This window comes from Salmo salar, chromosome 18 (assembly GCF_965601325.2).
Source record: "Salmo salar chromosome 18, fSalSal1, whole genome shotgun sequence".
Classification (NCBI taxonomy): domain Eukaryota; kingdom Metazoa; phylum Chordata; class Actinopteri; order Salmoniformes; family Salmonidae; genus Salmo; species Salmo salar.
Window position 1 is genome coordinate 99,375,811 of NC_138308.1, and position 25,392 is coordinate 99,401,202.

Genomic DNA, 25,392 nt, shown 5'->3' on the forward strand with positions numbered 1-25,392 from the left:
AATCAACAGCCTGATCAACTCTATGTGAAGGAGATGTGTAGCGCTGCATGAGTCAAATGGTCTCACCAGATACTGACTGGTTTCCTGATCCACACCCCTACCTTTTTATTTTAGGTATCTGTGACCAACAGATTCATATCTGTATTCCCAGTCATGTGAAATCCATAGATAAGGATCTAATGAATTTAAATCAATTGACTGATTTCCTTATATGACCTGTAACTCAGTAAAATCTTAGAAATTGTTGCATGCTGCTTTTTATATTTTTGTTCAGTTTACAATTAATTTGACCCCCAAATTTTATTTTTTATAGATTTTTTTTTTTTTATAGATTTTTTTTTTTTACCAATTGATTTACATAACATAATGGTCATTTTATTTGAATGGTAAATCTGTATTGATAAAGTGGGTATATCAACATGTAGCCTAGGTCTATTCACACTACAGGTGAATGCATATTAAATAGGTGTGTGTGTGTGTATTAAATTCAAACGGATTTACCTCAATCACTTCTTGACTTCTTCCCTTTTTTTGTTGTTGATTTCAACAAAAAGTTTCCAATCCAATATTTTGCCCGTTGTGTGGTCAGAAAGGGACTTTTTTTTTTTTTTTTACACCTGAAAACCTTTTTCAGGAGATAAAAGGTGTGTTGGAAGGTCGACCATTTTTTTGCCACCAGACATCAATGTCTTCATCACTGACTAAATATTAACGGTTGAGTTTGATATCATTTTTTTTTAAAAGCTTACAAAGTTGTCGGAGCTGTTTTCATAATTTCTGGATGTTTTTTTTTTTTTTTACCAATAACCCCCCCACCTGAGAAACATGCTCATGAATACAGGGTGGGTGTTTTGGCTGATTTTAAAATGCACAAAAATAGGATTAAGATTAGAAATGTCAACTTTCAAATGATGCCGCAAAGATGGTTGGAGGTCCACGCATCTATGAGTATGATGTGTATGAATGTTAATTTTTAAACTATATGGTCAAATCCTCAGGAGGAAACCTATTTGAAAATATAGATAATAATAGAATAGACATGAACATTTTTGAAATGGACATTTTGATGGTGGGGAAGACCGGTGGTCGTCATTAGAAGTAAAAATGGCGACGTGTAACGGTTTTGACTTGAAGTTGTTTGTTACGTCGGCCGACCGACCGGGTTATTGTTTTGTTAGGGGTGACATGAAGGTCGACCTACCAGAGAGATTGTAGGATTTCTCCTTTTTGTTTGTGAGGGAATGAGTTCCTTCTGGTCCGTCAAGTCTACGCCAATAAAAAGGACTCGTGTTAAAGTCAAAATGGAAAATTAGACTTTTCACGTGTAATTTCCTGTACCTCCAGATGTAAAATTATCCGGCCTGGTAAATGGTTGAGTGAACCCAACTGATCTCAGTCACGCAATTGTCCCTCCATAAAGCGAAGTGTAAAACCAGTCTCATTCACAACCTCTGAAAACCATAAACGCTTTTTTTTTGTCTTTTCACATAGTAATGATTCACAATATATTATTCCAACGTACTCTAACATACGGGGCGGGTCTCCCCCCCGAGCCCAATACGGGGCGGGTCTCCCCCCGAGCCCAATACGGGGCGGGTCTCCCCCCGAGCCCAATACGGGGCGGGTCTCCCCCCGAGCCCAATACGGGGCGGGTCTCCCCCCGAGCCCAATGCGGGGCAGGAGGTCTCCCCCGAGCCCAATGCGGGAGGTCTCCATTCTCCACTGGAGTTCTACTGTCAGATCTGATTAATTCACGGACTCTTAAACTTTTATTAAAAACAAAACAACGGGGTAGGAACAAGCTTCCTCTAGAGCGCCCCATCTCTTGAGCAGCTGATGCTGGCTATTTAATAGGGAATTAAAGGGGCAGCGCCCCATTTGGAAGGAGAAGCACAGACACGGTTCAGACAAATTCAGGGCCGTCACAATGTTTACATTTCAATGGTTGTACCGGGTAAATTGCAGTGGACTGAAGGGATAGGTTCATTCTATGAATCCTATTTCTATCATTTGAAATGACACCCACCTTGTCTTCAAGAGCACGCTGTGTCTCCACCACCTCCGATGTGAAGTAGGGTCTAGACGGCAACGTGACTATGAAACACCAACTTGAGTTTATGCCATTTTTTTTTTTGTTGATAACTGACGTTTTTAATTTTTTTTTTTTTTAAGGTTTTAAAATGACATAAATTTGTTTTTATAATTAAATCAAGAAATAATGAAATAGTTTGACAACACTGTATGCTTTTAAATGATGTCAAACTCAACCGTTTAAATAAATTAAAATTAAAATTCCAGTGATGAAGACATTGTCTCATGGGATGGCGGGGTAAATGTTGAACTTTAAACATCTTTATATCCTGACTGTCCAGGTCTCAAGTTACTTTCTGGCCAAATAAGCTAAGATTTTTTTTTTTTTTTTTTTTCAATCAAAATGAATGTTGTCAAAAGGTGATTTTTCAATTTAAGCTCGTATCCACTACAAGACAGTGGTGTTGACCTAGTGAACAGCAAGAAGAACTGACCCTCTCTACCTTAAAGCTGTGATCAAACATTACACCCCAAACAGACCCTTCCATTCTGCCATCTCTGGTCCATTTGGTTCTCCCACCCCAATGGGAGGGCAGCTCCTGCTCTGCTCGGGCCCAGTCCACGCTCTTCTCTGTCCTGGCACCACCCCACAATGCGTGGAACCAGCTTCTTCCTGAAGCTAGGACAGCGGTGTAAAGTGTTCTAGCCTGTATGGGCATTGTGGGGTGCAAACAGTAATTGACAGTTTTAACATTTCTACATGCCTTGTCACATTATCCATGTGTGTTAACTTCTGTGCAGCATGAATGGGGAGCTAACATAATGCAGCCCAGACTCCCAGGCTAGCAGTGAGTTAGTGGAGCTAACATAATGCAACCCAGACTCCCAGGCTAGCAGTGAGTTAGTGGAGCTAACATGATGCAGCCCAGACTCCCAGTACAGGCTAGCAGTGAGTTAGTGGAGCTAACATAATGCAGCCCAGACTCCCAGGCTAGCAGTGAGTTAGTGGAGCTAACATAATGCAGCCCAGACTCCCAGGCTAGCAGTGAGTTAGTGGAGCTAACATAATGCAGCCCAGACTCCCAGGCTAGCAGTGAGTTAGTGGAGCTAACATGATGCAGCCCAGACTCCCAGGCTAGCAGTGAGTTAGTGGAGCTAACATAATGCAACCCAGACTCCCAGGCTAGCAGTGAGTTAGTGGAGCAGCCCAGACTCCCAGGCTAGCAGTGAGTTAGTGGAGCTAACATGATGCAGCCCAGACTCCCAGTACAGGCTAGCAGTGAGTTAGTGGAGCTAACATAATGCAGCCCAGACTCCCAGGCTAGCAGTGAGTTAGTGGAGCTAACATAATGCAGCCCAGACTCCCAGGCTAGCAGTGAGTTAGTGGAGCTAACATAATGCAGCCCAGACTCCCAGGCTAGCAGTGAGTTAGTGGAGCTAACATGATGCAGCCCAGACTCCCAGGCTAGCAGTGAGTTAGTGGAGCAGCCCAGACTCCCAGGCTAGCAGTGAGTTAGTGGAGCAGCCCAGACTCCCAGGCTAGCAGTGAGTTAGTGGAGCTAACATGATGCAGCCCAGACTCCCAGGCCAGCAGTGAGTTAGTGGAGCTAACATGATGCAGCCCAGACTCCCAGGCTAGCAGTGAGTTAGTGGAGCAGCCCAGACTCCCAGGCTAGCAGTGAGTTAGTGGAGCTAACATGATGCAGCCCAGACTCCCAGGCTAGCAGTGAGTTAGTGGAGCTAACATGATGCAGCCCAGACTCCCAGGCTAGCAGTGAGTTAGTGGAGCTAACATGATGCAGCCCAGACTCCCAGGCTAGCAGTGAGTTAGTGGAGCTAACATGATGCAGCCCAGACTCCCAGTACAGGCTAGCAGTGAGTTAGTGGAGCTAACATGGTGCAGCCCAGACTCCCAGGCTAGCAGTGAGTTAGTGGAGCTAACATGGTGCAGCCCAGACTCCCAGGCTAGCAGTGAGTTAGTGGAGCTAACATGATGCAGCCCAGGCTAGCAGTGAGTTAGGGGTGCTAACATGATGCAGCCCAGACTCCCAGGCTAGCAGTGAGTTAGTGGAGCTAACATGGTGCAGCCCAGACTCCCAGTGAGTTAGTGGTGCAGCCCAGACTCCCAGGCTAACAGTGAGTTAGTGGAGCAGCCCAGACTCCCAGGCTAGCAGTGAGATAGTGGAGCAGACAGGGTGCAGCCCAGACTCCCAGGCTAGCAGTGAGTTAGTGGAGCAGCCCAGACTCCCAGGCTAGCAGTGAGATAGTGGAGCAGACAGGGTGCAGCCCAGACTCCCAGGCTAGCAGTGAGTTAGTGGAGCTAACATGATGCAGCCCAGGCTAGCAGTGAGTTAGGGGTGCTAACATGATGCAGCCCAGACTCCCAGGCTAGCAGTGAGTTAGTGGAGCTAACATGGTGCAGCCCAGACTCCCAGTGAGTTAGTGGTGCAGCCCAGACTCCCAGGCTAACAGTGAGTTAGTGGAGCAGCCCAGACTCCCAGGCTAGCAGTGAGATAGTGGAGCAGACAGGGTGCAGCCCAGACTCCCAGGCTAGCAGTGAGTTAGTGGAGCAGCCCAGACTCCCAGGCTAGCAGTGAGATAGTGGAGCAGACAGGGTGCAGCCCAGACTCCCAGGCTAGCAGTGAGTTAGTGGAGCAGCCCAGACTCCCAGGCTAGCAGTGAGATAGTGGAGCAGACAGGGTGCAGCCCAGACTCCCAGGCTAGCAGTGAGTTAGTGGAGCTAACATGATGCAGCCCAGACTCCCAGGCTAGCAGTGAGTTAGTGGAGCTAACATGATGCAGCCCAGACTCCCAGTACAGGCTAGCAGTGAGTTAGTGGAACTAACATGGTGCAGCCCAGACTCCCAGGCTAGCAGTGAGTTAGTGGAGCTAACATGGTGCAGCCCAGACTCCCAGGCTAGCAGTGAGTTAGTGGAGCTAACATGATGCAGCCCAGGCTAGCAGTGAGTTAGGGGTGCTAACATGATGCAGCCCAGACTCCCAGGCTAGCAGTGAGTTACTGGAGCTAACATGATGCAGCCCAGACTCCCAGGCTAGCAGTGAGTTAGTGTAGCTAACATGATGCAGCCCAGACCCCCAGGCTAGCAGTGAGTTAGTGGAGCTAACATGATGCAGCCCAGACTCCCAGTACAGGCTAGCAGTGAGTTAGTGGAGCTAACATGATGCAGCCCAGACTCCCAGGCTAGCAGTGAGTTAGTGGAGCTAACATGGTGCAGCCCAGACTCCCAGGCTAGCAGTGAGTTAGTGGAGCTAACATGATGCAGCCCAGGCTAGCAGTGAGTTAGGGGTGCTAACATGATGCAGCCCAGACTCCCAGGCTAGCAGTGAGTTAGTGGAGCTAACATGATGCAGCCCAGACTCCCAGGCTAGCAGTGAGTTACTGGAGCTAACATGATGCAGCCCAGACTCCCAGGCTAGCAGTGAGTTAGTGTAGCTAACATGATGCAGCCCAGACCCCCAGGCTAGCAGTGAGTTAGTGGAGCTAACATGATGCAGCCCAGACTCCCAGTACAGGCTAGCAGTGAGTTAGTGGAGCTAACATGATGCAGCCCAGACTCCCAGGCTAGCAGTGAGTTAGTGTAGCTAACATGATGCAGCCCAGACCCCCAGGCTAGCAGTGAGTTAGTGGAGCTAACATGATGCAGCCCAGACTCCCAGTACAGGCTAGCAGTGAGTTAGTGGAGCTAACATGATGCAGCCCAGACTCCCAGGCTAGCAGTGAGTTAGTGGAGCTAACATGGTGCAGCCCAGACTCCCAGGCTAGCAGTGAGTTAGTGGAGCTAACATGATGCAGCCCAGGCTCCCAGGCTAGCAGTGAGTTAGTGGAGTTAACAGGATGCAGCCCAGACTCCCAGGCTAGCAGTGAGTTAGTGGAGCTAACATGATGCAGCCCAGACTCCCAGGCTAGCAGTGAGTTAGTGGAGCAGACAGGGTGCAGCCCAGACTCCCAGGCTAGCAGTGAGTTAGTGGAGCTAACATGATGCAGCCCAGACTCCCAGGCTAGCAGTGAGTTAGTGGAGCTAACATGATGCAGCCCAGACTCCCATTACAGGCTAGCAGTGAGTTAGTGGAGCTAACATGATGCAGCCCAGACTCCCAGGCTAGCAGTGAGTTAGTGGAGCTAACATGGTGCAGCCCAGACTCCCAGTGAGTTAGTGGTGCAGCCCAGACTCCCAGGCTAACAGTGAGTTAGTGGAGCAGACCGGGTGCAGCCCAGACTCCCAGGCTAGCAGTGAGTTAGTGGAGCAGCCCAGACTCCCAGGCTAGCAGTGAGATAGTGGAGCAGACAGGGTGCAGCCCAGACTCCCAGGCTAACAGTGGGTTAGTGGAGCAGACCGGGTGCAGCCCAGACTCCCAGGCTAGCAGTGAGTTAGTGGAGCAGCCCAGACTCCCAGGCTAACAGTGGGTTAGTGGAGCAGACAGGGTGCAGCCCAGACTCCCAGGCTAGCAGTGGGTTAGTGTAGCTAACATGATGCAGCCCAGACTCCCAGGCTAGCAGTGAGTTAGTGGAGCTAACATGGTGCAGCCCAGACTCCCAGTGAGTTAGTGGTGCAGCCCAGACTCCCAGGCTAACAGTGAGTTAGTGGAGCAGCCCAGACTCCCAGGCTAGCAGTGAGATAGTGGAGCTAACATGATGCAGCCCAGACTCCCAGGCTAGCAGTGAGTTAGTGGAGCAGCCCAGACTCCCAGGCTAGCAGTGAGATAGTGGAGCAGACAGGGTGCAGCCCAGACTCCCAGGCTAGCAGTGAGTTAGTGGAGCTAACATGGTGCAGCCCAGACTCCCAGGCTAGCAGTGAGTTAGTGGAGCTAACATGATGCAGCCCAGGCTAGCAGTGAGTTAGGGGTGCTAACATGATGCAGCCCAGACTCCCAGGCTAGCAGTGAGTTAGTGGAGCTAACATGGTGCAGCCCAGACTCCCAGTGAGTTAGTGGTGCAGCCCAGACTCCCAGGCTAACAGTGAGTTAGTGGAGCAGCCCAGACTCCCAGGCTAGCAGTGAGATAGTGGAGCAGACAGGGTGCAGCCCAGACTCCCAGGCTAGCAGTGAGTTAGTGGAGCAGCCCAGACTCCCAGGCTAGCAGTGAGTTAGTGGAGCAGCCCAGACTCCCAGGCTAGCAGTGAGATAGTGGAGCAGACAGGGTGCAGCCCAGACTCCCAGGCTAGCAGTTAGTTAGTGGAGTTAACATGATGCAGCCCAGACTCCCAGGCTAGCAGTGAGTTAGTGGAGCTAACATGATGCAGCCCAGACTCCCAGTACAGGCTAGCAGTGAGTTAGTGGAGCTAACATGGTGCAGCCCAGACTCCCAGGCTAGCAGTGAGTTAGTGGAGCTAACATGGTGCAGCCCAGACTCCCAGGCTAGCAGTGAGTTAGTGGAGCTAACATGATGCAGCCCAGGCTAGCAGTGAGTTAGGGGTGCTAACATGATGCAGCCCAGACTCCCAGGCTAGCAGTGAGTTAGTGGAGTTAACATGATGCAGCCCAGACTCCCAGGCTAGCAGTGAGTTACTGGAGCTAACATGATGCAGCCCAGACTCCCAGGCTAGCAGTGAGTTAGTGTAGCTAACATGATGCAGCCCAGACTCCCAGGCTAGCAGTGAGTTAGTGGAGCTAACATGATGCAGCCCAGACTCCCAGTACAGGCTAGCAGTGAGTTAGGGGTGCTAACATGATGCAGCCCAGACTCCCAGGCTAGCAGTGAGTTAGTGGAGTTAACAGGATGCAGCCCAGACTCCCAGGCTAGCAGTGAGTTAGTGGAGCTAACATGATGCAGCCCAGACTCCCAGGCTAGCAGTGAGTTAGTGGAGCAGACAGGGTGCAGCCCAGACTCCCAGGCTAGCAGTGAGTTAGTGGAGCTAACATGATGCAGCCCAGACTCCCAGGCTAGCAGTGAGTTAGTGGAGCTAACATGATGCAGCCCAGACTCCCATTACAGGCTAGCAGTGAGTTAGTGGAGCAGACATGATGCAGCCCAGACTCCCAGGCTAGCAGTGAGTTAGTGGAGCTAACATGATGCATCCCAGACTCCCAGGCTAGCAGTGAGTTAGTGGAGCTAACATGGTGCAGCCCAGACTCCCAGTGAGTTAGTGGTGCAGCCCAGACTCCCAGGCTAACAGTGAGTTAGTGGAGCAGACCGGGTGCAGCCCAGACTCCCAGGCTAGCAGTGAGTTAGTGGAGCAGCCCAGACTCCCAGGCTAGCAGTGAGATAGTGGAGCAGACAGGGTGCAGCCCAGACTCCCAGGCTAACAGTGGGTTAGTGGAGCAGACCGGGTGCAGCCCAGACTCCCAGGCTAGCAGTGAATTAGTGGTGCAGCCCAGACTCCCAGGCTAACAGTGGGTTAGTGGAGCAGACAGGGTGCAGCCCAGACTCCCAGGCTAGCAGTGGGTTAGCGAAGCTAACCGGGTGCAGGCTATAAGAGGTCGGCTACGCTAATAGAGAGGCTTGATCTTTGAGACACATTTGGCAGAAGTACCAAAAGTAACACAAAATCTAGTACCGAACCGTTTTTCATGTTCTAGTGTCGAAGTACAGACGTTTGGGTATAGGAATAGAAACAGGATGTGATTTCACTAACAGGATATTACATCACCATCAATCTTCACCACTAGTATTGGACAGTAGGCCTGGTCTGCATTTCAAACGACACCCTATATAGTTAAAAATGTGTCTGAAAGATCAGTGCAACACTAGTTCCCTATATATCCCTACTTTTAACTATATAGGGTGTTGTTTGAAATGCAGACCAGGCCTACTGTCCAATAGTAGTGGTGAAGATTGATGGTGATGTAATATCGTGTTAGTGAAATCACATCCTGTTTCTATTCCTGTGTGGACGTGTGCCCGTCCGTGTGTGTACTTACGGTGTGTGTGTGTGTGTGTGTGTGTGTGTGTGTGTGTGTGTGTGTGTGTGTGTGTGTGTGTGTGTGTGTGTGTGTGCAGCGCCGGCGGCGTCTTGCGGCCAGGAGAGAGAGTGTCCTGAAGTCTCTACAAGGACTTCTCACTAGAAGGAAGGGCCTGAGAAGACAGAGCCTTAAACCTACACGGACACCGTGAGCACACACCTCATGAATACACACACACACACTGCCCTACACTGCTCTGAGCAGACACACACACACACACTGCCCTACACTGCTCTGAGCAGACCACACACACACACACACACACACACACTGCCCTACACTGCTCTGAGCAGACACACACACACACACACTGCCCTACACTGCTCTGAGCAGACACACACACACACACTGCTCTGAGCAGACACACACACTGCCCTACACTGCTCTGAGCAGACACACACACACACACACACACACACTGCCCTACACTGCTCTGAGCAGACACACACACACACACACACTGCCCTACACTGCTCTGAGCAGACACACACACACACACACACTGCCCTACACTGCTCTGAGCAGCACACACCCAGCACACACACACACTGCCCTACACTGCTCTGAGCAGACACACACACACACACACTGCCCTACACTGCTCTGAGCAGACACACACACACTACCCTACACTGCTCTGAGCAGACACACACACACACACTGCCCTACACTGCTCTGAGCAGACACACACACACACTGCCCTACACTGCTCTGAGCAGACACACACACACACTGCCCTACACTGCTCTGAGCAGACACACACACACACTGCCCTACACTGCTCTGAGCAGACACACACACACACACACTGCCCTACACTGCTCTGAGCAGACACACACACACACACACTGCCCTACACTGCTCTGAGCAGACACAGACACACACACACTGCCCTACACTGCTCTGAGCAGACACACACACTGCCCTACACTGCTCTGAGCAGACACACACACTGCCCTACACTGCTCTGAGCAGACACACACACACACACTGCTCTGAGCAGACACACACACACACACACTGCCCTACACTGCTCTGAGCAGACACACACACACACACACTGCCCTACACTGCTCTGAGCAGACACACACACACACACACTGCCCTACACTGCTCTGAGCAGACACAGACACACACACTGCCCTACACTGCTCTGAGCAGACACACACACACACACACACACTGCCCTACACTGCTCTGAGCAGACACACACACAGTACTCTGAAATAATCTACTTTTTTCTCTCTTTCCTTTCATCAGGAAAAATGGTGCTGGAGGGAAGAAAGCTGAAGAGAAGAAGAGTAGAAAGACAGGTGGGCAGAAAAGGGACAGAAAAACAGCGAGCAAGACAACAGGCGGCAAGACAACAGGCGGCAAGACAACAGGCGGCAAGACAACAGGCGGCAAGACAACAGGCGGCAAGACAACAGGCGGCAAGACAACAGGCGGCAAGACAACGGAGAGCAAGAAAACAGCGGAGGCTGAGAAGTCTGACTCGACCCGGTCGGAGGCTAAGAAGTCTGACTCGACCCGGTCGGAGGCTAAGAAGTCTGACTCGACCCGGTCGGAGGCTAAGAAGTCTGAATCGACCCGGTCGGAGGCTAAGAAGTCTGACTCGACCCGGTCGGAGGCTAAGAAGTCTGACTCGACCCGGTCGGAGGCTAAGAAGTCTGACTCGACCCGGTCGGAGGCTAAGAAGTCTGACTCGACCCGGTCGGAGGCTAAGAAGTCTGACTCGACCCGGTCGGAGGCTAAGAAGTCTGACTCGACCCGGTCGGAGGCTAAGAAGTCTGACTCGACCCGGTCGGAGGCTAAGAAGTCTGACTCGACCCGGTCGGAGGCTAAGAAGTCTGACTCGACCCGGTCGGAGGCTGAGAAGTCTGACTCGACCCGGTCGGAGGCTGAGAAGTCTGACTCGACCCGGTCGGAGGCTGAGAAGTCTGAATCGACCCGGTCGGAGGCTGAGAAGTCTGACTCGACCCGGTCGGAGGCTGAGAAGTCTGACTCGACCCGGTCGGAGGCTGAGAAGTCTGACTCGACCCGGTCGGAGGCTGAGAAGTCTGACTCGACCCGGTCGGAGGCTGAGAAGTCTGACTCGACCCGGTCGGAGGCTGAGAAGTCTGACTCGACCCGGTCGGAGGCTGAGAAGTCTGACTCGACCCGGTCGGAGGCTGAGAAGCCTGACTCGACCCGGTCGGAGGCTGAGAAGCCTGACTCGACCCGGTCGGAGGCTGAGAAGCCTGACTCGACCCGGTCGGAGGCTGAGAAGCCTGACTCGACCCGGTCGGAGGCTGAGAAGCCTGAATCGAACCGGTCGGAGGCTGAGAAGCCTGAATCGAACCGGTCGGAGGCTGAGAAGCCTGAAGCCAAGAAAGCGGAGACAGAGAAGGTAGAGAGACGACAGGAGGAGGAGCCTAAATCACCTCAGTGAGTACAGGAACGAATAACCTGTCTGTCCTACCTGTCTACCTGTCTCTGTCCTGTACCTGTATGTTATACCTGTCTGTCCTGTACCTGTCTCTGTCCAATACCTGTCTGTTATACCTGTCTGTCCTGTACCTGTCTGCTTGCCTGTCTATGTCGGTGATCATAACTAACCATTGGTTGTCTTGTCTGTACCAGGAGAGGTGCACTAGGGGACGACCAGATAACAGACAGTGTGTCTATTCTACATTCCGCTAAAGAATCTATCACTCTGACGGACTCCACCCTTCACCGTATACACGGAGACATACGCATCTCTCTGAAGACGGACAACCCTGTGAGTCACGTGCACCCCCCCCCCCCCCCCCCAATTCATCAGGACATTAGTCAGTGTCTGATAGTCCTGGACCAACTCAGTATGGTCGTTGTAACGTCTGTCTCTGTCTCTCTCTCTCTCTGTGTCTCTCTCTCTCTGTGTCTCTCTCTCTGTCTCCGTCTGTCTCTGTCTCTCTGTCTGTCTCTCAGGACATTAGTAAGTGTCTGACAGCGCTGGATCAACTCAGTATGGTCTATGTAACATCACAACACGTCCAGAGACACAGTGAACTCATCACTACTCTCAGAAAGGTACGACTGCTACCACACACACCCAATAACCACACACACACACACACCTGACTTACAGTGCTTTCAGAAAGTATTCAGACCCCTTGACTTTTCCCACATTTTGTTACGTTACAGCCTTATTCTAACATTGATTAAATAAATCATTTTCCTCATCAATCTACACACAATACCACAATAATGACATCACAATACCCCATAATGACATCACAATACCCCATAATGACATCACAATACCCCATAATGACATCACAATACCCCATAATGACATCACAATACCCCATAATGACATCACAATATCCCATAATGAAAAAGCAAAAAATGTGTTTTTAGAAATGTTTGCAAATTCAAAACTGAAATATTGCATTTACATAAGCATTCAGACCCTGTCCTCAGTACTACACTGATTGTGTGTGTATCAGTGTGACAGAGAGAGATGCATATATACAGTGCATTCAGAAAGAATTCAGACCCCTTGACTTTTGCCACATTTTATTACAATACAGCCTTATTCTATAATTGATTTAATTGTTTTTTCCCCCTTATCAATCTAAACACGATACCCCTTAATGACAAAGCAAAAACAGTTTTTTTTAGAAGAAAACTGAAATATCAAATTTACATAAGTATTCAGACCCTTTACTCAGTACTTTGTTGAAGCACCTTTGGCAGCGATTACAGCCTTGATTCTTCTTGGGTATGATGCTACAAGCTTGGCACACCTGTATTTGGGGAGTTTCTCCCATTCTTCTCTGTAGATCCTCTCAATCTCTGTCAGGTTGGAAGGGGAGCATCGCTGCACAGCTATTTTCAGGTCTCTCCAGAGATGTTCGATCAGGTTCAAGTCCGGGCTCCGACTGGGCCACTCGAGGACATTCAGAGACTTGTCCCAAAGCCACTCCGCCGTTGATTTGGTTGTGTGCTTAGTGTCGTTGTCCTGTTGGAAGGTGAACCGTCGCCCCAGTCTGAGGTCCTCAGTGCTCTGAAGCAAGTTTTCATCAAGGATCTCTCAGAACTTTGCTCTTTTCATGGATTCTGACTAGTTTCCCAGTCCCTGCCGCTGAAAAACATCCCCACAGCATGATGCTGCCACCACCATGCTTCACTGTAGGGATGGTGCCAGGATTTTTCCAGACGTGACGCTTGGCATTCAGGCCAAAGAGTTCAATCTTGGTTTCATCAGACCAGAGAATCTTGTTTCTCATGGTCTGAGAGTCTTTAGGTGCCTTTTGGCAAACTCCAAGCGGGCTGTCATGTGCCTTTTACTGAGGAGTGGCTTCCATCTTGCCACTCTACCATAAAGGCCTGATTGGTGGAGTGCTGCAGAGATGATTGTCCTTCTGGAAGGTTCTCCCATCTCCACAGAGGAACTCTGGAGCTCTGTCAGAGTGACCATCTGGTTCTTGGTCACCTCCCTGACCAAGGCCCTTCTCCCCCGATTGCTCAGTTTGGCCGGGCAGCCAGCTCTGGGAAGAGTCTTGGTGGTTCCAAACTTCTTCCATTTAAGAATGATGGAGGCCAATGTGTTTTTGGGGACCTTCAATGTTGCAGAAATGTTTTGGTACCCTTCCCCAGATCTGTGCCTCGAAACAATCCTGTCTCGGAGCTCTACGGACAATTCCTTCAACCTCATGGCTTGGTTTTAGCACTAACATGCACTGTCAACTGTGGGACCTTATATAGACAGGCGTGTGCCTTTCCAAATCATGTCCCATCAATTGAATTTACCACAGGTGGACTCCAATGAAGTTGTAGAAACATCTCATGGATGATCAATGGAAACAGGATGCACCTGAGCTCAATTTTGAGGTCTCATAGCAAAGAGTCTGAATACTTACGTAAATAAGGTATTTCTGTTTTTTTACTTTTTAATACTTTTACAAAAATGTCTAAACCTTTTTTCGCTTTGTCATTATGGAGTATTGCGTGTAGATTGAGGGAAATGTTTTAAGTAATCAATTTTGGAATAAGGCTAGAACTTAAAATGTTGAAAAAGTCAAGGGGTCTGAATACTTTCCGAACCACACACAGCTGAAATACAGCACCAGGCAAAAGTTTGGACACACCAACTCATTCCAGGGTTTTTCTTTATTTTCTACATTGTAGAATAATAGTGAAGACATCACAACTATGAAATAACACATATGGAATCATGTAGTAACCAAAAAAGTGTTAAACAAATCAAAATAGATTTTAGATTCTTCAATGTAGCCACCCTTTGCCTTGATGACAGCTTTGCACACTCTTGACATTCTCTCAACCAGCTTCATGAGGTGGTCACCTGGAATGCAGGTGGATATTAGACCAGTGGAAAGCTGTCCTTTTGGTCTGATTAGTCCAAATTTGTGATTTTTGGTTCCAACCACTGTGTCTTTGTGAGACGCAGAGTAGGTGAATGAATGATCTCCACGTGTGTGGTTCCCACCGTGAAGCATGGAGGAGGAGGTGTGATGGTGCTTTGCTGGTGACACTGTGTGATTCATTTAGAATTTAAGGCACACTTAACCATCATGGCTACCACAGCATTCTGCAGCGATACGCCATCCCATCTGATTAGCGCTTAGTGGGACTATAATTTGTTTTTCAACATGACAATGACCCAACACACCTCCAGGCTGTGTAAGGGCTATTTGACCAAGATGTGATGGAGTGCTGCATCAGATGACCTGGCCTCCACAATCACCCGAACTCAACCCAATTGAAATGGTTTGGGATGAGTTGGACCTCAGAGTGAAGGAAAAGCAGCCAACAAATGCTCAGCATATGTGGGAACTCATTCAAGACTGTTGGAAAAGCATTCCAGTTGAAGCTGGTTGAGAGAATGCCAAGAGTTAGCAAATCTGTCATCAAGGCAAAGGGTGGCTACTTTGAAGAATATAATATATATATATATAACACTTGTTTGGTTACTACATGATTCCATATGTGTTATTTCATAGTTTTGATGTCTTCACTATTATTCTACAATGTAGAAAATAGTAAAAAATAAAGAAAAACCCTTGAAGGAGTAGGTGTGTCCACACTATTGACTGGTACAGTACATCCAATAACCACACACACACACACACACACACACACACACACACACACACACACACACCTGACAGATCCAATAACTACACACACACACGCTCTTCACTCCTTTACCACGTACACACACCAAACCACAACTGTGTGCTTCCCAGATGCGTCGTTTCCGCAGTAACCAGGACGTGATGGACAAGGCGTCGATGCTCTACAACCGCTTCAAGAACGCGTTCCTATTGGTTAACGACAAGGATAACGTCATCAGCCCCGAGTTCCTCCGCTCGCTCCTGGAGGAGAAAGAGAGAGAGGAAGAGGAGAGGGTGGAGAGATGGAGGGAGAAACAGAAGAGGAGAGGAGAGGTGCTGCAGGAGGTTCGCAGGAGAATGAGTCAACTGGAAGAGAGAAGGGGAGGAGAGAAGGGAGTCGTCGCGACTGAGAAGAAGGAAGAGGGGCTGCCGGAGGATGGAAGCTCCGAACTACAATAGAATCATCCTGAGCTCCGCTGGGAGAACCGAGCAGGGTGAAGTTGCCCTTAGACTCTGATCTTGGTGCAGGTTACAATTTCGACCACTAATGGTTGAAGGTTAAATATTTGGGGAGGGAAACTGATTCTAGATCTGTACCTGGTGGGGACAGAACAATGGAACATACCAGCTCAGAATCAGAGGGGGGTGAACACGGAACATACCAGCTCAGAATCAGAGGGGGGTGAACACGGAACATACCAGCTCAGAATCAGAGGGGGGTGAACACGGAACATACCAACTCAGAATCAGAGGGGGGTGAACACGGAACATACCAACTCAGAATCAGAGGGGGATGAACAGGGAACATACCAACTCAGAATCAGAGGGGGGTGAACACGGAACATACCAACTCAGAATCAGAGGGGGGTGAACAATGGAACATACCAGCTCAGAATCAGAGGGGGGTGAACACGGAACATACCAGCTCAGAATCAGAGGGGGGTGAACACGGAACATACCAACTCAGAATCAGAGGGGGGTGAACAGGGAACATACCAGCTCAGAATCAGAGGGGGGTGAACACGGAACATACCAGCTCAGAATCAGAGGGGGGTGAACACGGAACATACCAGCTCAGAATCAGAGGGGGGTGAACACGGAACATACCAGCTCAGAATCAGAGGGGGGTGAACACGGAACATACCAACTGTCCAACTTGGGTTATGATGTTTCTTAACCCTCCCTTGTCCACTCAAGAGTATTTGGAAAACCTCCTCACCCATATCCATTGGTGCACACCGTTTCAAAATAAACATTTGCAGACGTTTTTGCAATGGAAAAGGACAACGAGTGTTGTTTTTTTTTGGTAACAAGTTCAGGTTAAGTCTTGTTGTGAATAGGGCTCGGGTGTTTTCTTAAAGACAGACTGACCTGTGGAGTGTCTTAAGTCTCTCTCCTTTCCCTGAGGAATTAGAGAAGTTTTTCTCTGATGGTTTTAATAAAGAAGCCCTACTTATAGAAACCAGAGAATAGTTCAGTCTACAAATGTTTTTACTTTCCTGATGATTTTTTTATTATTTTTTTTACTATTATTATTATTTTTTTATATACCTTGTATGTTCTCTTAAATACTATACTTCATGTTGTTGTATAGTTTTAACGGTAATCTATAGACTTTATTCTACTTAGCCTGAATTCTACTTTTGCTCGTATTCTTTCCCTGCAATATGTAGCCTAGTTACCACATTGGATTATTGCTTTAGCCAGATGGCTAATTTGGCTAGTTGTCTGAACCAGATCTGCTTCAGACAGGTAATATTACCCTTCAGGTATCTCCCGTTCCATAGCCATCACTGCTCATGGTTGTAACCCCCCCCCCCCCCCAGAGAGCAAGACAGTAGCACACAAGCTGCCATGTTGAATTGACGCACCGGAAGGAATGTCCAGAGAAATTGAAGCAAAGACTACATTGTCAACGAGATATTCCACTATAGTCAGTAAATCAGCGTTGCCTGTGAGTAGTCTAAAACGTCTGGCTGATTCATTCCAGGACAGACAGCATTATATTTGAACCCCCCTTGATTCAACTGCAGTGATACTTGTTTTCACACACACACACACAGAGAGAGAGAGAGAGAGACACAGACAGGAGTTGTTCTGTGAATGGTTTTTAAAGGGGGAGAACAAACACTTTGGTTTGACACTGTGGAGTAGATTGTTACACTTTTAGATATGTTTTACAGTTGTCATTTTACTGGTATAAAAGTTAGCATTAATTCAGGTTACACTGTCATCAATAAACCGTTCTGTCACGTTATTAATGAGTATTAATTCAGGTTACACTGTCATCAATAAACTGTTCTGTCACGTTATTAATGAGTAATTCAGGTTACACTGTCATCAATAAACTGTTCTGTCACGTGATTAATGAGTAATTCAATTTACACTGTCATCAATAAACCGTTCTGTCACGTTATTACTGAGTAATTCAGGTTACACTGTCATCAATAAACCGTTCTGTCACGTTATTAATGAGTAATTCAGGTTACACTGTTGGTCAATAAACCGTTCTGTCACGTTATTAATGAGTATTAATTCAGGTTACACTGTCATCAATAAACCGTTCTGTCACGTTATTAATGAGTATTAATTCAGGTTACACTGTTGGTCAATAAACCGTTCTGTCACGTTATTAATGAGTATTAATTCAGGTTACACTGTTGGTCAATAAACCGTTCTGTCACGTTATTAATGAGTAATTCAGGTTACACTGTCATCAATAAACCATTCTGTCACGTTATTAATGAGTAATTCAGGTTACACTGTTGGTCAATAAACCGTTCTGTCACGTTATTAATGAGTATTAATTCAAGTTACACTGTCATCAATAAACCGTTCTGTCACGTTATTAATGAGTATTAATTCAGGTTACACTGTTGGTCAATAAACCGTTCTGTCACGTTATTAATGAGTATTAATTCAGGTTACACTGTTGGTCAATAAACCGTTCTGTCACGTTATTAATGAGTAATTCAGGTTACACTGTCATCAATAAACCATTCTGTCACATTATTAATGAGTAATTCAGGTTACACTGTTGGTCAATAAACCGTTCTGTCACGTTATTAATGAGTATTAATTCAGGTTACACTGTTGGTCAATAAACCGTTCTGTCACGTTATTAATGAGTGTTAATTCAGGTTACACTGTCATCAATAAACCGTTCTGTCACGTTATTAATGAGTATTAATTCAGGTTACACTGTTATCAATAAACCGTTCTGTCACGTTATTAATGAGTATTAATTCAGGTTACACTGTCATCAATAAACCGTTCTGTCACGTTATTAATGAGTATTAATTCAGGTTACACTGTCATCAATAAACTGTTCTGTCACGTTATTAATGAGTAATTCAGGTTACACTGTCATCAATAAACTGTTCTGTCACGTTATTAATGAGTAATTCAGGTTACACTCATCAATAAACCGTTCTGTCACGTTATTAATGAGTAATTCAGGTTACACTGTTGGTCAATAAACCGTTCTGTCACGTTATTAATGAGTATTAATTCAGGTTACACTGTCATCAATAAACCGTTCTGTCACGTTATTAATGAGTATTAATTCAGGTTACACTGTTGGTCAATAAACCGTTCTGTCACGTTATTAATGAGTATTAATTCAGGTTACACTGTTGGTCAATAAACCGTTCTGTCACGTTATTAATGAGTAATTCAGGTTACACTGTCATCAATAAACCATTCTGTCACGTTATTAATGAGTAATTCAGGTTACACTGTTGGTCAATAAACCGTTCTGTCACGTTATTAATGAGTATTAATTCAGGTTACACTGTCATCAATAAACCGTTCTGTCACGTTATTAATGAGTATTAATTCAGGTTACACTGTTGGTCAATAAACCGTTCTGTCACGTTATTAATGAGTATTAATTCAGGTTACACTGTTGGTCAATAAACCGTTCTGTCACGTTATTAATGAGTAATTCAGGTTACACTGTCATCAATAAACCATTCTGTCACATTATTAATGAGTAATTCAGGTTACACTGTTGGTCAATAAACCGTTCTGTCACGTTATTAATGAGTATTAATTCAGGTTACACTGTTGGTCAATAAACCGTTCTGTCACGTTATTAATGAGTATTAATTCAGGTTACACTGTCATCAATAAACCGTTCTGTCACGTTATTAATGAGTATTAATTCAGGTTACACTGTTATCAATAAACCGTTCTGTCACGTTATTAATGAGTATTAATTCAGGTTACACTGTCATCAATAAACCGTTCTGTCACGTTATTAATGAGTATTAATTCAGGTTACACTGTCATCAATAAACCGTTCTGTCACGTTATTAATGAGTATTAATTCAGGTTACACTGTCATCAATAAACTGTTCTGTCACGTTATTAATGAGTAATTCAGGTTACACTGTCATCAATAAACCGTTCTGTCACGTTATTACTGAGTAATTCAGGTTACACTGTCATCAATAAACCGTTCTGTCACGTTATTAATGAATAATTCAGGTTACACTGTTGGTCAATAAACCGTTCTGTCACGTTATTAATGAGTATTAATTCAGGTTACACTGTCATCAATAAACCGTTCTGTCACGTTATTAATGAGTATTAATTCAGGTTACACTGTTGGTCAATAAACCGTTCTGTCACGTTATTAATGAGTATTAATTCAGGTTACACTGTTGGTAAATAAACCGTTCGTCACGTTATTAATGAGTAATTCAGGTTACACTGTCATCAATAAACCATTCTGTCACGTTATTAATGAGTAATTCAGGTTACACTGTTGGTCAATAAACCATTCTGTCACGTTATTAATGAGTATTAATTCAGGTTACACTGTTGGTCAATAAACCGTTCTGTCACGTTATTAATGAGTATTAATTCAGGTTACACTGTCATCAATAAACCGTTCTGTCACGTTATTAATGAGTATTAATTCAGGTTACACTGTCATCAATAAACCGTTCTGTCACGTTATTAATGAGTATTAATTCAGGTTACACTGTCATCAATAAACCGTTCTGTCACGTTATTAATGAGTATTAATTCAGGTTACACTGTCATCAATAAACCGTTCTGTCAAGTTATTTATGAGAATTAATTCAGGTTACACTGTCATCAATAAACCGTTCTGTCACGTTATTAATGAGTATTAATTCAGGTTACACTGTCATCAATAAACCGTTCTGTCACGTTATTAATGAGTATTAATTCAGGTTACACTGTTGGTCAATAAACCGTTCTGTCACGTTATTAATGAGTATTAATTCAGGTTACACTGTAATCAATAAACCGTTCTGTCACGTTATTAATGAGTAATTCAGGTTACACTGTTGGTCAATAAACCGTTCTGTCACGTTATTAATGAGTATTAATTCCGGTTACACTGTCATCAATAAACCGTTCTGTCACGTTATTAATGAGTAATTCAGGTTACACTGTTGGTCAATAAACCGTTCTGTCACGTTATTAATGAGTATTAATTCAGGTTACACTGTCATCAATAAACCGTTCTGTCACGTTATTAATGAGTAATTCAGGTTACACTGTCATCAATAAACCGTTCTGTCACGTTATTAATGAGTATTAATTCAGGTTACACTGTCATCAATAAACCGTTCTGTCACGTTATTAATGAGTAATTCAGGTTACACTGTTGGTCAATAAACCGTTCTGTCACGTTATTAATGAGTATTAATTCAGGTTACACTGTCATCAATAAACCGTTCTGTCACGTTATTAATGAGTAATTCAGGTTACACTGTTGGTCAATAAACCGTTCTGTCACGTTATTAATGAGTATTAATTCAGGTTACACTGTCATCAATAAACCGTTCTGTCACGTTATTAATGAGTATTAATTCAGGTTACACTGTTGGTCAATAAACCGTTCTGTCACGTTATTAATGAGTATTAATTCAGGTTACACTGTTGGTCAATAAACCGTTCTGTCACGTTATTAATGAGTATTAATTCAGGTTACACTGTCATCAATAAACCGTTCTGTCACGTTATTAATGAGTATTAATTCAGGTTACACTGTTGGTCAATAAACCGTTCTGTCACGTTATTAATGAGTATTAATTCAGGTTACACTGTCATCAATAAACCGTTCTGTCACGTTATTAATGAGTATTAATTCAGGTTACACTGTTGGTCAATAAACCGTTCTGTCACGTTATTAATGAGTATTAATTCAGGTTACACTGTTGGTCAATAAACCGTTCTGTCACGTTATTAATGAGTAATTCAGGTTACACTGTCATCAATAAACCATTCTGTCACGTTATTAATGAGTAATTCAGGTTACACTGTTGGTCAATAAACCGTTCTGTCACGTTATTAATGAGTATTAATTCAGGTTACACTGTCATCAATAAACCGTTCTGTCACGTTATTAATGAGTATTAATTCAGGTTACACTGTTGGTCAATAAACCGTTCTGTCACGTTATTAATGAGTATTAATTCAGGTTACACTGTTGGTCAATAAACCGTTCTGTCACGTTATTAATGAGTAATTCAGGTTACACTGTCATCAATAAACCATTCTGTCACGTTATTAATGAGTAATTCAGGTTACACTGTTGGTCAATAAACCGTTCTGTCACGTTATTAATGAGTATTAATTCAGGTTACACTGTTGGTCAATAAACCGTTCTGTCACGTTATTAATGAGTATTAATTCAGGTTACACTGTCATCAATAAACCGTTCTGTCACGTTATTAATGAGTATTAATTCAGGTTACACTGTCATCAATAAACCGTTCTGTCACGTTATTAATGAGTATTAATTCAGGTTACACTGTCATCAATAAACCGTTCTGTCACGTTATTAATGAGTATTAATTCAGGTTACACTGTCATCAATAAACCGTTCTGTCACGTTATTAATGAGTATTAATTCAGGTTACACTGTCATCAATAAACTGTTCTGTCACGTTATTAATGAGTAATTCAGGTTACACTGTCATCAATAAACCGTTCTGTCACGTTATTACTGAGTAATTCAGGTTACACTGTCATCAATAAACCGTTCTGTCACGTTATTAATGAGTATTAATTCAGGTTACACTGTTGGTCAATAAACCGTTCTGTCACGTTATTAATGAGTATTAATTCAGGTTACACTGTCATCAATAAACCGTTCTGTCACGTTATTAATGAGTATTAATTCAGGTTACACTGTCATCAATAAACCGTTCTGTCACGTTATTAATGAGTATTAATTCAGGTTACACTGTCATCAATAAACCGTTCTGTCACGTTATTAATGAGTATTAATTCAGGTTACACTGTCATCAATAAACCATTCTGTCAAGTTATTTATGAGAATTAATTCAGGTTACACTGTCATCAATAAACCGTTCTGTCACGTTATTAATGAGTATTAATTCAGGTTACACTGTCATCAATAAACCGTTCTGTCACGTTATTAATGAGTAATTCAGGTTACACTGTCATCAATAAACCATTCTGTCACGTTATTAATGAGTAATTCAGGTTACACTGTTGGTCAATAAACCGTTCTGTCACGTTATTAATGAGTATTAATTCAGGTTACACTGTTGGTCAATAAACCGTTCTGTCACGTTATTAATGAGTATTAATTCAGGTTACACTGTCATCAATAAACCGTTCTGTCACGTTATTAATGAGTATTAATTCAGGTTACACTGTCATCAATAAACCGTTCTGTCACGTTATTAATGAGTATTAATTCAGGTTACACTGTCATCAATAAACCGTTCTGTCACGTTATTAATGAGTATTAATTCAGGTTACACTGTCATCAATAAACCGTTCTGTCACGTTATTAATGAGTATTAATTCAGGTTACACTGTCATCAATAAACTGTTCTGTCACGTTATTAATGAGTAATTCAGGTTACACTGTCATCAATAAACCGTTCTGTCACGTTATTACTGAGTAATTCAGGTTACACTGTCATCAATAAACCGTTCTGTCACGTTATTAATGAGTATTAATTCAGGTTACACTGTTGGTCAATAAACCGTTCTGTCACGTTATTAATGAGTATTAATTCAGGTTACACTGTCATCAATAAACCGTTCTGTCACGTTATTAATGAGTATTAATTCAGGTTACACTGTCATCAATAAACCGTTCTGTCACGTTATTAATGAGTATTAATTCAGGTTACACTGTCATCAATAAACCGTTCTGTCACGTTATTAATGAGTATTAATTCAGGTTACACTGTCATCAATAAACCATTCTGTCAAGTTATTTATGAGAATTAATTCAGGTTACACTGTCATCAATAAACCGTTCTGTCACGTTATTAATGAGTATTAATTCAGGTTACACTGTCATCAATAAACCGTTCTGTCACGTTATTAATGAGTATTAATTCAGGTTACACTGTTGGTCAATAAACCGTTCTGTCACGTTATTAATGAGTATTAATTCAGGTTACACTGTAATCAATAAACCGTTCTGTCACGTTATTAATGAGTAATTCAGGTTACACTGTTGGTCAATAAACCGTTCTGTCACGTTATTAATGAGTATTAATTCCGGTTACACTGTCATCAATAAACCGTTCTGTCACGTTATTAATGAGTAATTCAGGTTACACTGTTGGTCAATAAACCGTTCTGTCACGTTATTAATGAGTATTAATTCAGGTTACACTGTTGGTCAATAAACCGTTCTGTCACGTTATTAATGAGTATTAATTCAGGTTACACTGTTGGTAAATAAACCGTTCGTCACGTTATTAATGAGTAATTCAGGTTACACTGTCATCAATAAACCATTCTGTCACGTTATTAATGAGTAATTCAGGTTACACTGTTGGTCAATAAACCATTCTGTCACGTTATTAATGAGTATTAATTCAGGTTACACTGTTGGTCAATAAACCGTTCTGTCACGTTATTAATGAGTATTAATTCAGGTTACACTGTCATCAATAAACCGTTCTGTCACGTTATTAATGAGTATTAATTCAGGTTACACTGTCATCAATAAACCGTTCTGTCACGTTATTAATGAGTATTAATTCAGGTTACACTGTCATCAATAAACCGTTCTGTCACGTTATTAATGAGTATTAATTCAGGTTACACTGTCATCAATAAACCGTTCTGTCAAGTTATTTATGAGAATTAATTCAGGTTACACTGTCATCAATAAACCGTTCTGTCACGTTATTAATGAGTATTAATTCAGGTTACACTGTCATCAATAAACCGTTCTGTCACGTTATTAATGAGTATTAATTCAGGTTACACTGTTGGTCAATAAACCGTTCTGTCACGTTATTAATGAGTATTAATTCAGGTTACACTGTAATCAATAAACCGTTCTGTCACGTTATTAATGAGTAATTCAGGTTACACTGTTGGTCAATAAACCGTTCTGTCACGTTATTAATGAGTATTAATTCCGGTTACACTGTCATCAATAAACCGTTCTGTCACGTTATTAATGAGTAATTCAGGTTACACTGTTGGTCAATAAACCGTTCTGTCACGTTATTAATGAGTATTAATTCAGGTTACACTGTCATCAATAAACCGTTCTGTCACGTTATTAATGAGTAATTCAGGTTACACTGTCATCAATAAACCGTTCTGTCACGTTATTAATGAGTATTAATTCAGGTTACACTGTCATCAATAAACCGTTCTGTCACGTTATTAATGAGTAATTCAGGTTACACTGTTGGTCAATAAACCGTTCTGTCACGTTATTAATGAGTATTAATTCAGGTTACACTGTCATCAATAAACCGTTCTGTCACGTTATTAATGAGTAATTCAGGTTACACTGTTGGTCAATAAACCGTTCTGTCACGTTATTAATGAGTATTAATTCAGGTTACACTGTCATCAATAAACCGTTCTGTCACGTTATTAATGAGTAATTCAGGTTACACTGTCATCAATAAACCGTTCTGTCACGTTATTAATGAGTATTAATTCAGGTTACACTGTTATCAATAAACCGTTCTGTCACGTTATTAATGAGTATTAATTCAGGTTACACTGTCATCAATAAACCGTTCTGTCACGTTATTAATGAGTATTAATTCAGGTTACACTGTCATCAATAAACCGTTCTGTCACGTTATTAATGAGTATTAATTCAGGTTACACTGTCATCAATAAACTGTTCTGTCACGTTATTAATGAGTAATTCAGGTTACACTGTCATCAATAAACCGTTCTGTCACGTTATTACTGAGTAATTCAGGTTACACTGTCATCAATAAACCGTTCTGTCACGTTATTAATGAATAATTCAGGTTACACTGTTGGTCAATAAACCGTTCTGTCACGTTATTAATGAGTATTAATTCAGGTTACACTGTCATCAATA

General features: G+C 43.9%; 1 protein-coding gene and 1 long non-coding RNA gene across 4 annotated transcripts in view; both read left to right on the top strand.

Moving 5' to 3' along the window:
- Positions 1-19,692, top strand: part of psip1b (PC4 and SFRS1 interacting protein 1b) — a 35,964-nt gene extending 16,272 nt beyond the window's left edge. For 2 of the 3 annotated variants that reach the window (XM_082965407.1, XM_082965408.1), the window contains exons 9-13: positions 8,990-9,099; positions 10,213-11,379; positions 11,575-11,713; positions 11,902-12,003; positions 15,186-17,901. In XM_082965407.1, coding sequence (XP_082821533.1) covers positions 8,990-9,099; positions 10,213-11,379; positions 11,575-11,713; positions 11,902-12,003; positions 15,186-15,512 — 1,845 coding nt within the window. In that variant the 3' untranslated portion in view covers positions 15,513-17,901. Of the gene's footprint in view, positions 1-8,989; positions 9,100-10,212; positions 11,380-11,574; positions 11,714-11,901; positions 12,004-15,185; positions 17,902-19,440 lie in introns of those variants that run through there. The other variant, XR_014381519.1, reaches the window with a different exon arrangement.
- A 2,708-nt stretch (positions 19,693-22,400) lies between these two features.
- LOC145861687 (uncharacterized) lies at positions 22,401-23,458 on the top strand. The gene is made up of 2 exons (XR_014381310.1): positions 22,401-22,492; positions 22,545-23,458. It is a non-coding gene; the product is annotated as an uncharacterized LOC145861687 (long non-coding RNA).
- Positions 23,459-25,392: the final 1,934 nt, after the last annotated feature.